The sequence below is a fragment of the Pristiophorus japonicus genome, chromosome 2 (genome assembly GCF_044704955.1).
Source record: "Pristiophorus japonicus isolate sPriJap1 chromosome 2, sPriJap1.hap1, whole genome shotgun sequence".
Classification (NCBI taxonomy): domain Eukaryota; kingdom Metazoa; phylum Chordata; class Chondrichthyes; family Pristiophoridae; genus Pristiophorus; species Pristiophorus japonicus.
In genome coordinates, this window is record NC_091978.1 from 103442652 (window position 1) to 103461199 (window position 18548).

General features: G+C 43.4%; 1 protein-coding gene across 1 annotated transcript in view; it reads left to right on the forward strand.

The window, feature by feature from the left end:
- The window catches only part of LOC139240107 (protein unc-13 homolog B-like), an 893314-nt gene that overhangs the window by 799600 nt on the left and 75166 nt on the right, over nucleotides 1–18548 (forward strand). Inside the window, exons 26-29 of the mRNA XM_070868486.1 lie at nucleotides 2091–2217; nucleotides 2446–2542; nucleotides 10122–10265; nucleotides 12366–12443. Of these exons, the coding sequence (XP_070724587.1) occupies nucleotides 2091–2217; nucleotides 2446–2542; nucleotides 10122–10265; nucleotides 12366–12443 (446 nt within the window). The remainder of the gene's footprint in view (nucleotides 1–2090; nucleotides 2218–2445; nucleotides 2543–10121; nucleotides 10266–12365; nucleotides 12444–18548) is intronic.

Consider the following 18548-nt stretch of genomic DNA (forward strand, 5'->3'; position numbering starts at 1 on the left):
GATGAAGGAATAGAGTGTAATATCTCCAAGTTTGCAGATGACACTAAACTGGGTGGCGGTGTGAGCTGTGAGGAGGACGCTAAGATGCTGCAGGGTGACTTGGACAGGTTAGGTGAGTGGGCAAATGCATGGCAGATGCAGTATAATGTAGATAAATGTGAGGTTATCCATTTGGAGGCAAAAACACGAAGGCAGAATATAATCTGAATGGTGGCAGATTAGGAAAAGGGGAGGTGCAATGAGACCTGGGTGTCATGGTTCATCAGTCATTGAAAGTTGGCATGCAGGTACAGCAGGCGGTGAAGGCAGCAAATGGCATGTTGGCCTTCATAGCTCGGAGATTTGAGTATAGGAGCAGTGAGGTCTTACTGCAGTTGTACAGGGCCTTGATGAGGCCTCACCTGGAATATTGTGTTCAGTTTTGGTCTCCTAGTCTGAGGAAGGACGTTCTTGCTATTGAGGGAGTGCAGCGAAGGTTCACCAGACTGATTCCAGGGATGGCTGGGCTGTCATATGATGATAGACTGGATCGACTGGGCATGTATTCACTGGAGTTTAGAAGGATGAGAGGGGATCTCATAGAAACATATAAAATTCTGACGGGACTGGACAGGTTAGATGCGGGAAGAATGTTCCCGATGTTGGGGAAGTCCAGAACCAGGGGACATAGTCTTAGGATAAGGGGTAGGCCATTTAGGACTGAGATGAGGAGAAACTTCTTCACTCAGAGAGTTGTTAACCTATGGAATTCCCTACCGCAGAGAGTTGTTGATGCCAGTTCATTGGATATATTCAAGAGGGAGTTAGATATGGCCCTTACGGTTAAGGGGATCAAGGGGTATGGAGAGAAAGCAGGAAAGGGGTACTGAAGGAATGATCAGCCATGATCTTATTGAATGGCGGTGCAGGCACGAAGGGCCGAATGGCCTACTCCTGCACCTATTTTCTATGTTTGCAGAAACGGCCTGCCAGGAGCTAGTGCACAGGCGCACAGACTCTAGCGCGCATGTGCAGAGGTCCAGGCACTGTTTTCAACGCCGGGACCTGGCTCCGCCCCCAATCCATTGGGTCACGCTGCGCCATGACCAAACAGAGGCTGGGGAGCGGCCAGAATACCGACATCTTTTTTCGGCGCACTTGGAGGCGGACAAAAACGGAGCACCTCGGGTGAGGGCACCAGAAAAACAGGTTAGGGAAATTCAAGCCCATAGGGAGGACGAGGTGAGTTTCATAGAGAAGATGAGCTCGAAGAAGGCATGAGATCAGAAAGAAACTGTCGAAAGATATACGGGTGGAATTTTAACATGGGTGAGCGGGAAGCTGGCTCCAATCCACCGGTTTTTACTGAGGTGTGACAAGAGATTGGCAGCCAACCCACTCCCAGGAGGCAGGTTTGACATTTTAAATATGTTATTGAGCGGGAAAGTTTTGCAGTGGCTGGCCGAGTTTCCTGGGCCTCGGGAAACCCAGCAGCTGCAGTGAGGTGAGGACAGCCTCAGGGAGCGCTCCTTGTGGGCCAGGAGGAACTGGAGTGCTTCCTTGCAACCTCCAAGCTCCACCACCATCAGATTTTCACCTCCTGCTATAATATGGCGGGAATCGATCTTCTCACCACGTCCAGTCGGTAAGTGGAGACGATAACAGGAGGGGCTAAGGATGTCAATTTCGAGGCCTTTTTTCATATAAATGAATAAAAATAGGAAGGATTTTTCTAATTAAATATTCTTTTTTTCTGGATTATTATTCTTCTGTATAATAACTCATAATTGCTGCTGTAGCATCTTCACATTTAGTTGCTACTATTATCATGTTGGTTGGTCTTTATAAAATGCAATGAATTGAGATCTTTTACTTGCCTTTCGATTTTTTTGAGCCTCAGCATGTTATGTTATTATTTTGTCGATCTTGGCATTGATCAACATGATATGAAGATGCATAAACAATATGGCTATAACTATAATGATAAAACATGTCCTGCCTTGGTTTTGATATTGAATAATGTAATATGAAGGATTAAACAGGTTAAGGGACAGTCTGTATGTAGCAATATACTTATTAAAAAATACGATTTTAATGCTTTTATTCTTCAGAGCATGAGAAGCACAGACTTTGTAAAAGTGCAGACTACATGAATTTGCATTTCAAAGTGAAATGGCTGTATAATGAATATGTCCGAGATCTTCCAGCTATCAAAGGGACAGTACCTGAATATCCAGCGTAAGTATTCAGAGCCATTAGACTGTTCTGGTAGCAAGGTTTGAAACAAGCTCTACTGACAAGTTGATTTAAAAGCCTTATCATATGTAATAGAAATATGTATCTGTATGTTCAAATATCTGAATTAATAATGCATGCCATCAAAAGAATTTAACTTTTGACTCATTTATACCTTCGTTAGAAGTTTATTTGCATCTTGACGACTATATTTGATCTTGCATACTGTAGGTGGTTTGAACAATTTGCAATGCAGTGGTTGGATGAGAATGAGGAAGTTTCATTGGAATTCCTACATGGAGCTCTTGAGAGAGATAAAAAGGATGGGGTATGTATCCAGGAGCTATACATTTTTAAATAATACTTATTTGGAAAAGGGAGAGTTAAGTATTTAATGAGGAAACTGACATAAACACACAGAAACCTCATGTACACTCTGCAGATATTTGTTTCAGCTGTCTTGAACTTGGTAGTTACATTGGTAGTTTGGGGTGCAAATTTGGAATGGGGAGCAGAGCTTACCCCCACCAGAAGGATGCTTCCTTGACTCAGTTGGCCTTCCGGCTTTGGAGTTAATTGCATACTGCTCCCAAGCCTCTGCCAGAAAGTCCCCCGAAAGGAGATAGAGTTCTGCCATGGCAGAGCTCGGAGGTCTGGCATCTCATCAGAGTGCAGGCAGTCTCCTTGCTACCGGCAAAATTAGATCTCTTTTTAAAAATGTTTTGACTTCCCTTGTTGCGTCTATGCAAGGCAATGCCCCCTGAGTACTTGCACCAGTCCTAGCTTCAAGAAAGATTGTTCCTCTCGCTTTGTCGACCATTGAACACTGAGTGCCTGGGTCAAGCAGGCAGCCCTTGCATCCAGCGTTTGAACAATGTAAATGGTGGAGGTTGTGTTTGCTTGATTTCCATACAGTTACAAACACTCACCCGCATGTGGACAAATGTATTTTATCCCAGTAGTGCTGGTGCATGTGTTGTTGCAGCCTAGGAATCTAACTATACTGTGCACATTTCTGTCCATCACTATGGATGGTCTTTGTCAGGTGCTTCACATTTCTTTCTTGCACATGGAAGCAAATTGAAGACTCATCCTCAGAAGGAGGTTATCAAAAGCAAAGAGCAGGTTCTTCCATGCACTCTTCTGCATCTTCTGGAGCATCCGCGATGTTGAGGATGCCGTGAATAGCACGTTCAGTGAGTTGGTCACACCGCAGGTGAAGGTTACACAGACAGATAGGGAATGGGTGACCAGCAGGAAGAGTAGTGGAAGGAAGGTAGTGCAGGGATCCCCTGCGGTCATCCCCCTCCAAAACAGATGCACTGTTTTGGGTACTGTTGTGGGGGTGACTCATCAGGGGAGGGCAGCAACAGCCAAGTTCATGGCACCGTGGGTGGCTCTGTTGCACAGGAGGGCAGGAAAAAGAGTGGGAGAGCTGTAGTGGTAGGGGATTCTATTGTAAGGGGAATGGATAGACGTTTCTGCAGCCACAATTGAAACTCCAGGATGGTATGTTGCCTCTTTGGTGCAAGGGTCAAGGATATCTCGGAGTGGCTGCAGGACATTTTGGAAGGGGAGGGTGAACAGCTAGTTGTCGTGGTGCATATAGGTACCAACGATAAAGGTAAAAAACAGGATGAGGTCCTACATGCTGAAGTTAGGGAGTTAGGAGTTAAATTAAAAAGTAGGACCTCAAGGGTGGTAATCTCAGGATTGCTACCAGTGCCACGTGCTAGTCAGAGTATGAATTGCAGGATAGCTCAGATGAATACGTGGCTTGAGGAGTGGTGCAGAAGGGAGGGATTCAAATTCCTGGGACATTGGAACCGATTCTGGGGGAGGTGGGACCAGTACAAACCGGACGGTCTGCACCTGGGCAGGACCAGAACCAATGTTCTAGGGGGAGTGTTTGCTCGTGCTGTTGGGGAGGGGATAAACTAATATGGCAGGGGGATGAGAACCCATGCAGGGAGACAGAGGGAAGTAGAATGGGGGCAGAAGCAAATGATAAAAAGAAGAAAAGTAAAAGTGGAGGGCACAGAAACCCAAGGTTAAAATCAAAAGGGGCCACATTACAGCAAAATTCTAAAGGGGCAAAGTGTGTTAAAAAGACAAGCCTGAAGGCTCTGTGCCTCAGTGCGAGGAGTATTCGTAATAAGGTGGACGAATTAACTGCGCAGGCAGCAATTAATGAATATGATATAATTGGCATCACGGAGACATGGCTCCAGGGTGACCAAGGCTGGGAACTCAACATCTAGGGGTATTCAACATTCAGGAAGGATAGACAGAAAGGAAAAGGAGGTGGGGTAGCGTTGCTGGCTAAAGAGGAAATTAATGCAATAGTAAGGAAGGACATTAGCTTGGATGATGTGGAATCTGTATGGGTGGAGCTGTGGAATACCCCAAAGGGCAGAAAATGCTAGTGGGAGTTGTGTACAGACCACCAAACGGTAGTAGTGAGGTTGGGGACAGCATCAAACAAGAAATTAGGGATGTGTGCAATAAAGGTCCAGCAGTTATCATGGGCGACTTTAATCTACATATAAATTGGGCTAACCAAACTGGTAGCAGTACGGTGGAGGAGGATTTCCTGGAGTGTATTAGGGATGATTTTCGAGACCAATATGTCAAGGAACCAATGAGAGGGCTGTCCATCCTAGATGGGTGATGTGTAATGAGAAAGGACTAATTAGCAATCTTATTGTGCGAGGCCCCTTTGGGAAGAGTGACCATAATATGGTAGAATTCCTTATTAAGCTGGAGAGTGACACAGTTAAACCAGAGACGAGGGTCCTGAACTAAAGGAAAGGTAACTTCGATGGTATGTGATGTGAATTGGCTAGAATAGACTGGCGAATGATACTTAAAGGGTTGACGGTGGATAGGCAATGGCAAACATTTAAAGATCACATGGATGAACTTCAACAATTGCACATCCCTGTCTGGAGTAAAAATAAAATGGGGAAGGTGGCTCAACTGTGGCTAACAAGGAAAATTAAGGATAGTGTTAAATCCAAGGAAGAGGTATATAAATTGACTAGAAAAAGCAGCAAACCTGAGGACTGGGAGAAATTTAGAATTCAACAGAGGAGGACAAAGTGTTTAATTAGGCGGGGGAAAATAGAGTATGAAGGAAGCTTGCGGGGAACATAAAAACCTACTGCAAAAGTTTCTATAGATATGTGAAGAGAAAAAGATTAGTGAAGACAAACGTAGGTCCCTTGCAATCAGAATCAGGTGAATTTATAATGGGGAACAAAGAAATAGCGGACCAATTGAACAAATACTTTGGTTCTGTCTTCACGAAGGAAGACACAAATAACCTTCTGGAAATACTAGGGGACCGAGGGTCTAGCTAGAAGGAGGAATTGAAAGAAATCCTTATTAGTCATAAAATTGTGTTAGGGAAATTGATGGGATTGAAGGCTGATAAATCCCTGGGGCTTGATAGCCTGCATCCCAGTGTACTTAAGGAAGTGGCCCTAGTGGATGCATTGGTGATCATTTTCCAACAGTCTATCGACTCTGGATCAGTTCCTATGGACTGGAGGGTAGCTAATGTAACACCACTTTTTAAAAAAGGAGGGAGAGAGAAAATGGGTAATTATAGACCAGTTAGCCTGACATCAGTAGTGGGGAAAATGTTGGAATCAATTATTTAAGATGAAATAGTAGCGTATTTGGAAAGCAGTGACAGGATTGGTCCAAGTCAGCATGGATTTATGAAAGGGAAATCATGCTTAACAAATCTTCGAGAATTTTTTGAGGATGTAACTAGTGGAATGGACAAGGGAGAACCAGTGGATGTGGTGTATTTGGACTTTCAAAAGGCTTTTGACAAGCTCCCACACAAGAGATTGATGTGCAAAATTAAAGCACATGGTATTGGGGGTAATGTACTGACATGGATAGAGAACTGGTTGGCAGATAGGAAGCAGAGAGTCGGGATAAACGGGTCCTTTTCAGAATAGCAGGGGAGTGCCGCAGGGCTCAGTGCTGGGACCCCAGCTCTTTACAATCTATATTAATGATTTAGATGAAGGAATTGAGTGTAATATCTCCAAGTTTGCAGTTGACACTAAGCTGGGTGGCGGTGTGAGCTGTGAGGAGGATGCTAAGAGGCTGCAGGATGACTTGGACAGGTTAGGTGAGTGGACAAATGCATGGCAGATGCAGTATAATGTGGATAAATGTGAGGTTATCCACTTTGGTGGCAAAAACACGAAGGCAGAATATTATCTGAATGGCGGCAGATTAGGAAAAAGGGGAGGTGAAACGAGACCTGGATGTCATGGTACATCAGTCATTGAAAGTTGGCATGCAAGTACAGCAGGCAATGAAGAAGGCACATGGTATGTTGGCCTTCATAGCTAGGGGATTTGAGTCTGGGAGCAGCGAGGTCTTACTGCAGTTTTACAGGGCCTTGGTGAAGCCTCACCCGGAATATTGTGTTCAGTTTTGGTCTCCTAATCTGTGGAAGGACGTCCTTGCTATTGAGGGAGTGCAGCGAGGTTCACCAGACTGATACATAGAAACATAGAAAATAGGTGCAGGAGTAGGCCATTCAGCCCTTCAAGCCTGTACCGCCATTCAATAAGATCATGGCTGATCATTCACCTCAGTACCCCTTTCCTGCTTTCTCCCCATACCCCTTGATCCCTTTAGCCATAAGGGCCATATCTAACTCCCTCTTGAATATATCCAATGAACTGGCATCAACCACTCTCTGCGGTAGTGAATTCCACAGGTTAACAACTCTCTGAATAAAGAAGTTTCTCCTCATCTCAGTCCTAAATGGTTTACCCCTTATCCTTAGACTATGTCCCCTGGTTCTGGACTTTCCCAACATTGGGAACATTCTTCCTGCATCTAACCTGTCCAGTCCCGTCGAGTTCTATAAGATCCCCTCTCATCCTTCTAAACTCCAGTGAATACAGGCCCAGTCGATCCAGTCTCTCCTCTTATGTCAGTCCTGCCATCCCGGGACTCAGTCTGGTGAACCTTCGTTGCACTCCCTCAATAGCAAGAAAGTCCTTCCCGCGGAGAGTTGTTGATGCCAGTTCATTGGCTATATTCAAGAGGGAGTTAGATATGGCCCTTACGGCTAAAGGGATCATGGGGTAGGAAGAGAAAGCAGGAAAGGGGTACTGAGGTCAATGATCAGCCATGATCTTATTGAATGGCCTACTCCTGCACCTAATTTCTATGTTTCTATGTTTCTGCTGATTGGTTGAAAAGCAGTATTATTTTCTCCTCGTCTCACCCTCCAATTTGTTCCCCATTCACCCTCCTCTTCTGAAAATGGTGTCTTATGCGGGTTACTGTCTCATGAGTCCCATCAGTATTTTTTACAAGCAGCCATTTCTTCACTCAGGAGTATAGAAAGAAAGAAAGACTTGCATTTCTATAGCGCCTTTCATGGCCACCAGACGTCTCAAAGTGCTTTACAGCCAATGAAGTACTTTTGGAGTGTCGTCACTGTTATAATGTGGGATCAGATGGTGAATGTCATTGGGCTGTTCAAACATTGCAGGAGGAAGAAGGAAGGTATCACAGTTGAGCACTGATGTTCGCTATTCAAATCATCTGGCTGGTCCCAAAAACGAATACCTTTCACTTGCTCCCTCAAATATTTTTTCAATTCTCCTTAAAAATTTTCACCACTACTTGCCTCCCTGGACAGTCTATTCCATATCTTTATTTAAAAAGCACTTTGAGGATGTAATTTTGTCTACGGTATCCCAGTTTGCAGATGGCACAAAATTGGATGCAGTAGTCAGTGATGCTAACCAATGAGTAATAATCCAAAGGCATCCAGACAGCCTCGATTAGTTGGCAGACTGGAAGGCAGTTGGAATTCAATACAGATAAGTGTAAAATGATAAGGTTAGGGCGAAGAAGCGAGTGATAACATGCTTGACATAACAGGGTGGGAAAAGGATCTGGGGTTTTTGATGGATATGCTTTTAAATTCATGAATTCAATGAGAGTAGATGGGCCAGGAAGCAATTAAAACATTGGAATGTGAGCTAGGGATGTGATTCTCACATGTGAAAGTCAGCTGGTATCAGGGAACATCTCTCTGGTGGGTGTAAGTCCAAGGAAGAAATGTTCAAGTTGTATCTGGCCGTGCTCAGCCAACTTTGGAGTACTGTGCTCAGTTTAAATCTCCACATTAGATAATGAGATTGAATTATGAATTCATAGGAAATAATTATCCATATTTCCCTTTTCTATACTGTTAACTATCTTATATGATCTCTGAGATCAACTCTCAAATGCTTCATTTCCAGGCTTAAAATTACCAGTTCTTCTGGTCTTTCCTCATTATTCAAACCTTTGGTAATGTCAATCAATATTGTGACTTTTCTCTACACTGTCTCCGGTGATTGAATATTTTGGCGACAAGAACAAGGCACAGTACTCAAAGTCTGGCTCAACCGGAGCACTACCGGATCATTACTTCCTCTGACTTGTATTCTAAATCTGTTTGATTATATAATTCAATATTCTATTGACTTTGTTGATTGTAGTTCTACATTAGTTGAATGTATTGAGTGTTGAGTCTTCTAAGACTCCTTGGCTTCTTTCAAATTCATCCTTGAGTATTTCAACACCATTCATGAAGCATGTGAGTTGCTCATTTTTGCTAATTAAGTCTGCCATTGTTCTACCCATATACATATTTTGTCTCAGAAACAGAAAATGCTGGAAACACTTAGCAGGACAGGCAGCATCTGTGGAGAGAGAAACAGAATTAACGTTTCAGGTCAATGACCTTTCGTCAGTACTGAAAAAAGTTAGAGATGTAACAGATTTTAAGCAGGTGTAGAGGCAAGGAGGAGGGGAGGAAAAACATTGTTTTGTCTTCATGATTTTTGGGCTGTCTCTTCTGATTTTACTGCCCTAACTAGTTTGGTATCATCTGCAAATCTGACCATTGAGTTTGTGAATCCAAATCATTAGATTAGAAATAGTTGTGATCTCAACATTAAGCTCTGGAATACCTCATTCAGTACTTCCCCCTACAGGGAGATATTTTGGGGGAATTTAATCCCAGCAACTAATTTAGTGCCTAAGATGTTCCCACTTGTAGCGGTGTCCAAAACTAGGGGTCATAAATATAAGATAGTCACTAATAAATTCAATAAGGAATTCAAGGGAAACTTCATTACTCAGAAGTGGTGAGAATGTGGAACTTCCTACCACAAGGAGTGATTGAGGTGGGGAGCATAGATGCATTTAACAGGAAACTAGTGCAGGAAACTAGATAGGTACATGAGGAAGAAAGAAATAGAAAGAAATGTTGATGGGGTGAGATGAAGTTAGGTGTTCGATGAAGTTACCACCATAGACCTGTGGGCCAAATGGCCTGTTTCTGTGCTGTAATTCCTATGTAATTTTCACATGGTATTTTGCTTATTTCTGGGGACCAGAAAATAGTGAATAATCACAGTCTTGAAAATCAATCACTAAAATATACAAACTGCAATTATTCCCTTTCACAAATGGCATTCTTGTGAAATTTATACTAATTATGAGTCTCTAAATGCATTTTGAAATTTCTACTACTCCTGAAAACTATGCATCAGGCGGTCAGGGGAAGATTAGTGGTACTCTAGTTCCTTTGTGTAAATGTAAAAAAGAAAAGTGTTACCATAACCTTAACTATGACACAGCATTAAAAGCTAAGCATGAATCCTAGGGAAAGAAAGCATTCCTAAATCTCCTGAACAACAAACAAGAATCCAATTTTGATCAAGGGAATGTCAAGTGATTTCAAGCAACAAATGTGTAATTTTTGGGTTAGAAAGCGTAACTTCTATTCTCAAAATTTACATTACCTTATTGAGGCTGTGCAAAACACTTTGAATTCTGAACTGAATTTATCTGTTGTACATTAGTTTCAGCAAACATCTGAGCACGCTTTATTCTCCTGCTCGGTGGTGGATGTGTTCACACAATTAAATCAGAGCTTTGAGATTATCAAGAAACTCGAGTGCCCAGATCCGGTGATTGTTGCTCATTACATGGGGAGATTTGCGAAGGTAAGAATATTCTTTTCAAGATTTCAGCTGAAAAGATTTGACTAAAAGATTTGAACTGTGGCAGTGATTCCTGTTGTCTTTTGATACCTACAATTCTCTTTTTTTTTTTGCATTTTATTTTATTAGAGCACATTCTTTCAAAGTATGAATGCAGGGGAGCTAGAAAGCACGCAGCAGGAAAAGTGTTTTCATCGGTACTTATTATGGTGAAAAGGAAGGTGACTGAGATAAATGTTCAGTGCACAGAACTCATCCATTTTTGTGTTCTGTAGCCTGTCTGAAACAAGCTTCTTTCTGTTCAGCAGCATTTCAGTTTAGGCATGTTGATAATGCTGTACTGAGGTAGCTTAAAGATACCATCATGGAGTGTTCACTAGTAAGTCATTGATTCCCACTTAGTCTGAATCCTTTGTGCCCAAAGGGTCGATTTTAACCCTTCCCACCCAGTGGAAGCCAGACAGGCGGTCAGTTAAAATGACCACAGCGACTTAATCCCTCCATTCCCGCTGCCTTTCTGTGGGTGTGAGCAGGTGAGGGCAACACCCGCCAGAGGACAGCGGGATCCTTCTTCAGATCACTAGGGCCTGACTGCAATTGTAACCTGGTGTCTGTGTGGAGAAGCCATTGTGGCTTCCCCACAAGGTTACCTGGCAACAAGAGGAGCAGGGCCAGGGAAGGCCCAGAAAAGTAGGTTAATTTAAAAAAAAAATAGTTTTCTTGTGGTCCAGGAGGTGCCGGAGTGCTCCTCCTGCCCGCACAAGGAAAACTTGAGGGCTCCCCCCCCCCGCCCGACCACGATGCCCCTCCCGACACCCCCTTCCAACTACATACCTGAGTATCCAGGGACCGTTCCTTCGGGTCCCTGCAGGTATTCTCCTGATGCCTGAAATCAGCTCGCCTTTTCTGCTGGGTTCAGGTGGGAAACTAAGGGGTCCTATACAATTGAGATTTGGGAGTTAAAATCCACCTGGGCCTCATGCTATGGAGTGCTGGATGACTTGATGTCTGCCACGGACCTCCGGCTGCCGACTTCAACCAGGAAGCTAAAATCGGGGGGTGTCAAATATTTGCCATGTTTTTCTTTTTAAAAATTGATAATTGTTGGGATTTGCTGTTGTCCCTGTCTCTGCTGCAATCTATAGTTTGTGCTGGATATACTTCAGAGTGATGCTGTTAATGCTTATGTATATTGAAAAGTAATGACATTTTCTGAGCCCAATTTTGGAGGTAAGCATGGCAAGTATCATTTAATTCTATTCTGATAAATTCTTTTGCAATTTTGTCCTTCCAAAGTGAAGTATAATAAGCTTTCTTTTAGAATGTGTACCATGATTCTGTTTATTGCTAGTGCAGGTGCAGTGTCGAGAATCTGGAGTTCCGGAATGTTCGGGAATCTGGACTCCGGACCGATCGGTGGCAGGGTCGGCCGGAATCCGTAAAATGTTTCGGAATCCGGACCAGATTCTGCCAACCTCGGGGCCCCGCCGCTGCCTGACCTCGGGCCTTGTCTCACCCTGCTCGCCTCACCACAGCTGCCCTTACCTCGGGGCCTCCTTGGCGGGGCCCCGCCTGACAACCTCGTTGGCGGGGCCCCGCCTGACAACCTCGTTGGTGGGGCCCCGCCCGACGACCTCCTTGGTGGGGCCCCGCCCGACGACCGCCTCGGCGATCCGGCCTGCCCGACAACATTCTCGTTGGGGCCAGCCCGACAACCTCCTTGGCGGGACCCATCCAAACACCACCTCGGTGGGCTCCGCCCGATGACAACCTCAGCGATCCGGCCCATCCGACAACCTCCTCGGCGGGGCCAGCCCGCCCGACAACCTCCTCGACGGCCTGAATAGCTCCTCGGCCCGAACAATCCCCCGCCTTTCTGACGTTCCGAAATCCGGAAATGCCCGAACCTGGGCTCGGGTGTTTTCAGATTCGTGGCATCAGAATCAAATCGAAAGTCCGGAAAAGCCCAAAATCCGGAACGGCCTCGGTCCCGAGGATTCCAGAATTTAGGTACTGCACCTGTAATCATTAACAGGTTGTGCATTGCTGATGAACAGATGCAGAAGAAATTGAGTTCATATGTGTTTTCTCGCTCTTTGGCAGACAATCAGCAAAGTGCTGCTACAGTATGCAGATATTCTTTTGAAGAACTTTAAGTCCTACTGTTCCAAGGAGACATTGGTAAGTAAATATTATTTATTCTCATTCTCATTAAGTATAGTTTCAGATTTAACACTCACAGCACTAGCTTCACAAATTGAAGTGAGGTTAAATACTTTACTTGTTGAATGTATCCTAAAAGTAGCGTTCCTAACATACAAACCTTTTTTGGAGTTTGTTCTAATGATTGTTACAGTTAAGATTTGTGTTTGCAGATATAATTTTAGTGGGCCATAATTTGCAGCCCCTACGGATGCGTACGAGGTGCGCACGTGCCTGCAGGAGCCGCGCAAGTTCCGGGATTCTAGGCGCAAAGCGCGTGCGTGAAAACCCGGAACTTGCGATCTGTCAAGAATTTTCCTGACAGATCCAACGCATCCCTGGGAAAGGGGCATCCGCGGGTGGAGAGTTGGGTTATTTGCCCAACTTCTGCCCAGCTAATGCCCATGAAATTCTTACACCTGGTAAAAGCAGGAGTAAGACCTGCTTTTACAAGTATAAGAGTTTAAAAAAACATTAAAATAAAATTTTAGCAATGATTTACTCATTAAAAACCTTGTGCAATAAGGTAAGTTTGTTTTTGTGGATGTATTTGTTTGGACATATTCCTATTCATGCTATGGGCTTTCATAAGCATGAATGGGGATCTCCTTCTTACTTTCATTGGGCCGGCCCATGTGATCCCAGGGGCACTTACGAACCGCGTGCACCCAAGATATGTGAGCCTCAATCCATGGGTACCCAGAGAGCCCCAGGACCAGGAGTCTCTGTACCTTGCGGACCACTAGGTTCGCTGACATTTTATTTGCGGAACGGAGGCATTTCCCCGCGGGAAACCTCCGACCGCAAATTCAAGGGCATATTGATTTACTAACAGCCATACATGTTTGTAGCATGTTAATATATGCACATTTTTAAAGTATTATACAGATGAGAATTTATAATTTCCATTTGTAGATACACACATGGAATTTTACAGCACAGGAAGAGACAATTTCACTCATTCTTTGGCTCTTCGAAAGAGCTTTCCACTTTGTCGTATGCACCTGCCCTTTCTCCATACAAAGAAATTTAAGGGGTGACCTAATACAGGTTTTCAAGATAATGAGAGGTTTTGATAGAGTAGATAGAAAAAAACGATTCCTTCTGGCGAGTAAGTCAATAACAAGAGGTCATAGATTCAATATCATTGGGAAAAAATCTGGAGGGAAGATGAGGAGAATGTTTTCTGAGTTGCTGGGATCTGGAACACTCTATCTGAAAAGGTAGTACAAGCTGATTCCATCAACAATTTTAAAAGGAAGTTGGACTTAAGGATGAGGAACTTACAGGGCTAGGGACAAAAACCGGAGGTGTATGAATAAGCACGACTGCTCTTTCAAAGAGCTGGCACAAACACAATGGGCCAAATGACTTCCTTCTGTGCTGTAAGTTTCTATGATTCTATGATACACTTCCCTTTCAAAAGCTGCTAATTAATCTCCTGTGGCATTGCTCACAGAGAGATGCCCCCATGTGTAGCCTTCAGATGAAAGATGGCCAGAGAGTGCTAGATAATTGGACAAGGCCATGCAGATGTAATTTAGTCCCCATTTTAAAGCCACATTCTGTACTTATTTTTAAATAACTAGTCGTTTTAAATAACAACATTGCATGAGTGTCAATTTTCACACCCTCCGCCTGGCATAAACGGGCACTAGTGCGGCTGAAAATGGCATTGGGTCACTTACTGCCCCATTTACGCTGCAGCTCTGCCACGCCATCTTGGGAAGGGTCCTGAGCATGCACAATGGTTATTTGGATTATGCAAATCAGCGACTTAGGACATAGATAGTACCCAATTGCAATTTTGAGATGCAAATGTAGGGTGTGTCCGCCATGCATGCTCCACCCATTTCTACCAGAGAGTGAGCAGCAGCAGTCTTTAAAGGGGCCACTGGAGGCTACTCAGAAAATGGCCATGGCAACAGTAGTGTATTTGCATCATGGGTTCTTTGCTTAAGAATTCATAGCAACATATTGCTATGAAGAACGAGTTGGTTTATTAGCAAAATGTTTAACAATCACATTATACATTACCAGATTGACAACCACTGTCTCATTGTGGATCCCCCAAACCCAACTGCTGGGGTTTTATTGAGTCTTGTCAACATCACGTGACTGGCTAAGCCACTTCCAACTCAACAGCTCCACCAACCTGTGAACATACTCACAGGTGCATACATGACAGCAATCTTTAATTTTTTTGAGTAGCAACCCACAAAAATTCACTGGCCCACTGCTGGCATACCCAATGCCCCTCTCAGGCTTGAACTGCTCCCTAGCAGTATATAAGTCAGGCACAGGCCTGAAAATACATTGAGCCTTAGGTTGGCAAAAACAAGCAGGCGGTGGGTGCACACTGCTTGCCATTCTTGGTCTGAAGTTTAAAAGCAATCCTATGTAGTCAAGAAAGGAAAAGAGGTGGGGTAGTTCTGTTGATAAAGGATGGAATCACTGCAATTGTGTGAAACGATATTGGCTCAAATGATCAGGATGTTGAAACAGTTTGGGTGGAGATAAGGAACAATAAGGCGAAAAGGTCACTGGTGGGCGTAATCTATAGACACCCTAACAGTAGCAACTCTGTTGGTCGGAGTATAAACCAAGAAATAGCGGGGGCTTGTAAAATGGGAACAGCAATAACCATGGGTGATTTTAACCTCCATATTGATTGGACAAATCAAATTGGTCAGGGTAGCCTTGAGAAGGAGTGCATAAGGGACAGGTTCCTTGAGCAGTATGTAACAGAACCAACCAGGAGGCAGGCTATCTTAGATCTGGTCCTGTGTAATGGGACAGGAATAATAAACACTCTCCTAGAAAAGGATCCCTTTGGAATGAGTGATCATAGCATGGTTGAATTTCAAATTCAGATGGAGGGTGAGAAAGTTAGATCTCAAACTAGTGTACTAAGTTAAATAAAGGAAACTACAAAGGTATGAGGGCAGAGTTGGCTAAAGTGGACTGGGAAAATAGATTAACGTGTAGGACGGTTGATGAACAGTGGAGTACATTTAAGGAGATATTTCACAACTCTCAAGAAAAATATATTTCAATGAGGAGGAAAGGGTGTAAAAGAAAAGATAGCCATCCGTGGCTAAATAAAGAAATAAAGGACGGTATCCAATTAAAAACAAGGGCATACAAAGTGGCCAAAACTAGTGGGAGGACAGAAGATTAGGAAGCTTTTAAAAGCCAGCAAAGAATTACTAAAAAAATGATTGAGAAAGGGAAGATAGACTATAAAAGTAAACTAGTACGAAATATAAAAACAGATAGCAAGAGTTTCTATACTTTATAAAAAGGAAAAGAATGGCTAAAGTAAACATTGGTCCCTTAGAGGACGAGACCGGGGAATTAGTGATGGGGAACATGGAGATGGCAGAAACGCTGAACAAATATTTTGTATCAGTCTTTACAGTAGAGGACACTAAAAATATCTCAACAGTGGATAGTCAAGGGGCTTTTGGGGAGAAGGAACTTAACACAATCACAATCACTAAGGAGGTGGTACTCAGTAAGATAATGAGACTAAAGGCGGATAAACCCCCTGGACCTGATGGCTTGCATCCCAGAGTCTTAAGAGAAGTAGCGGCAGGGATAGTGGATGCATTGGTTGTAATTTACCAAAATTCCCTGGATTCTGGGGATGTCCCAGTAGATTGGAAAACTGCAAATATAACACCCTATTTAAAAAAGGAGGCAGACAAAAAGTAGGAAACTATAGACCAGTTAGCCTAACATCTGTGATTGGGAAAATGTTGGAGTCCATTATTAAAGAAGCAGTAGCAGGACATTTGGAAAAACACAATTCAGTCAGGCAGAGTCAGTATGGATTTATGAAGGGGAAGTCATGTTTGACAAATTTGCTGGAATTCTTTGAGGATGTAACAAACAGGGTGGATAAAGGGGAAACCAGTGGATGTGGTGTATTTGGACTTCCAGAAGGTATTTGACAAGGTGCCACATAAAAGGTTACTGCACAAGATAAAATTTCACTGGGTTGGGGGTAATATATTAGCATGGATAGAGGATTGGCTAACTAACAGAAAACAGAGAGGCAGGATAAATGGTTTATTCTCGGGTTGGCAATCAGTAATTAGTGGGGTGCCGCAGGGATCAGTGCTGGGACCCCAACTACTTACACTTGGTCCCTTCTTCCAACTCATTAATATAGATTGTAACGTAGCCAAGTTTGCTGAAGATACAAAGATGGGAGGTAAAGCAATGTGTGAGGAGGACATAAAAAAAACCTGCAAAAGGACATAGACAGGCTAAGTGAGTGGGAAAAGATTTGGCAGATGGAGTATAATGTTGGAAAGGGTGAGGTTATGCACTTTGGCAGAAAAAAATCAAAGAGCAAGTTATTATTTAAATGGAGAAAAATTGCAAAGTGCTGTAGTACAGCGGGACCTGGGGGTCCAGGTGCATGAAACACAAAAGGATAGTATGCAGGTACAGCAAGTGATCAGGAAGGCCAATGGAATCTTGGCCTTTATTGCAAAGAGGATGGAGTATAAAAGCAAGGAAGTCTTGCTACAGTTATACAGGGTATTGGTGAGGCCACACCTGGAATACTGTGTACAGTTTTGGTTTCCATATTTAAGAGCTTTGGAGGCAGTTCAGAGAAGGTTCACTGGGTTGATTCCGGAGATGAGGGGGTTGACTTATGAGGGAAGGTTGAGTAAGTTGGGCCTCTACTCATTGGAATTCAGAAGAATGAGGGGTGATCTTATCGAAACGTATAAGATTATGAGGGGGCTTGACAAGATGGATGCAGAGAGGATGTTTCCACTGATAGGGGAGACTAGAACCAGGGGGCATAATCTTAGAATAAGGGGCCATCCATTTAAAACTGAGATGAGGAGGAATTTCTTCTCTGAGGGTTGTAAATCTGTAGAAGTCAATGCCTCAGAGAGCAGTGGAAACTGGGTCATTGAATAAATGTAAGACAGAGGTAGACAGTTTCTTAATTGATAAGGGAATAAGGTGTTATGGGGAGCGGGCAGGGAAGTGGACCTGAGTCCATGATCGGATTTTAGCCATGATCGTATTAAATGGTAGAGCAGGCTCGAGGGGCCGTATGGCCTGCTCCTGCTCCTATTTCTTATGTTCTAACAAGTGGAGTTATCAGGTGAAGCACAGTTAGAGGCCAAGGGTTATTTGGGCCAGAGTGAGCAAACGTAATTTAGTCACCATTCATTTTTATATTTCCATTTTAAACTCCTATGTACACATTTATAATGGAACCTGTTGATGTAAATTTGCCACACTGTAGTTGCACTATACTGCACCTTAGGGCAACCCACTTTTGGAGATAGGGGCCTCAATATTTGCACATGCAAAGAGTCTAACACCTCTGATGCGTGTGTCGTGGACGCCTATTCTTTGTCTATACCAAAATGGCAGCAGGCACAGGCGCCTGTTTAGCATCTAAAAAACGGGTGCACAACATTGAATTTCTATGTCAATAATTTAATTGTGGTTCAACAAATGAATTGTATAGAGTTAGCATTATCTCTTGTGTACTCTATGCCCCTTATTTATAAAACCAAGGATCCCATGTTTTTGTACAGTATTATCAACGTCCTCCCATTTTTAAAGATTTGTGCATTTGATCCGCCATTTAATGTATTTGTCCTTTCCTTATTCCTCCCCATCTGTATAATAACATATTTCTCCACATGAAATTTAATCTGACATCATTCTTCCCAATCTCCTTCTTGAAGTGCTCGATCGCCTTTGCAGTTACCCACATTCCCATTTTTGTGCTGCAAATTCTGATCTTGTGCTGTAGAATCATAGGGGGTAATTTTAACCTCCAAGATTGGGTGTAAGATTAAAAAGCTAAAAATCTGAAACAGGAATCCAACCCGCCAACTTCCAGTTGTAACAAAGGCGGGATGAACGGCAGACAACCACTCTGCTCTCAGGAGGCGGGTTGGTCACTTAATTATATTTTAATGAGGCTGCCTGCCTTCATTTTAACAGTGATTCTATGTTTAACCAGTAAGCCGGGTTTCCTAACCTCGAGAAACCCAACAGGTGAAAGGCAGCGAGAAGGTCTGAATCCATGAGTTAATT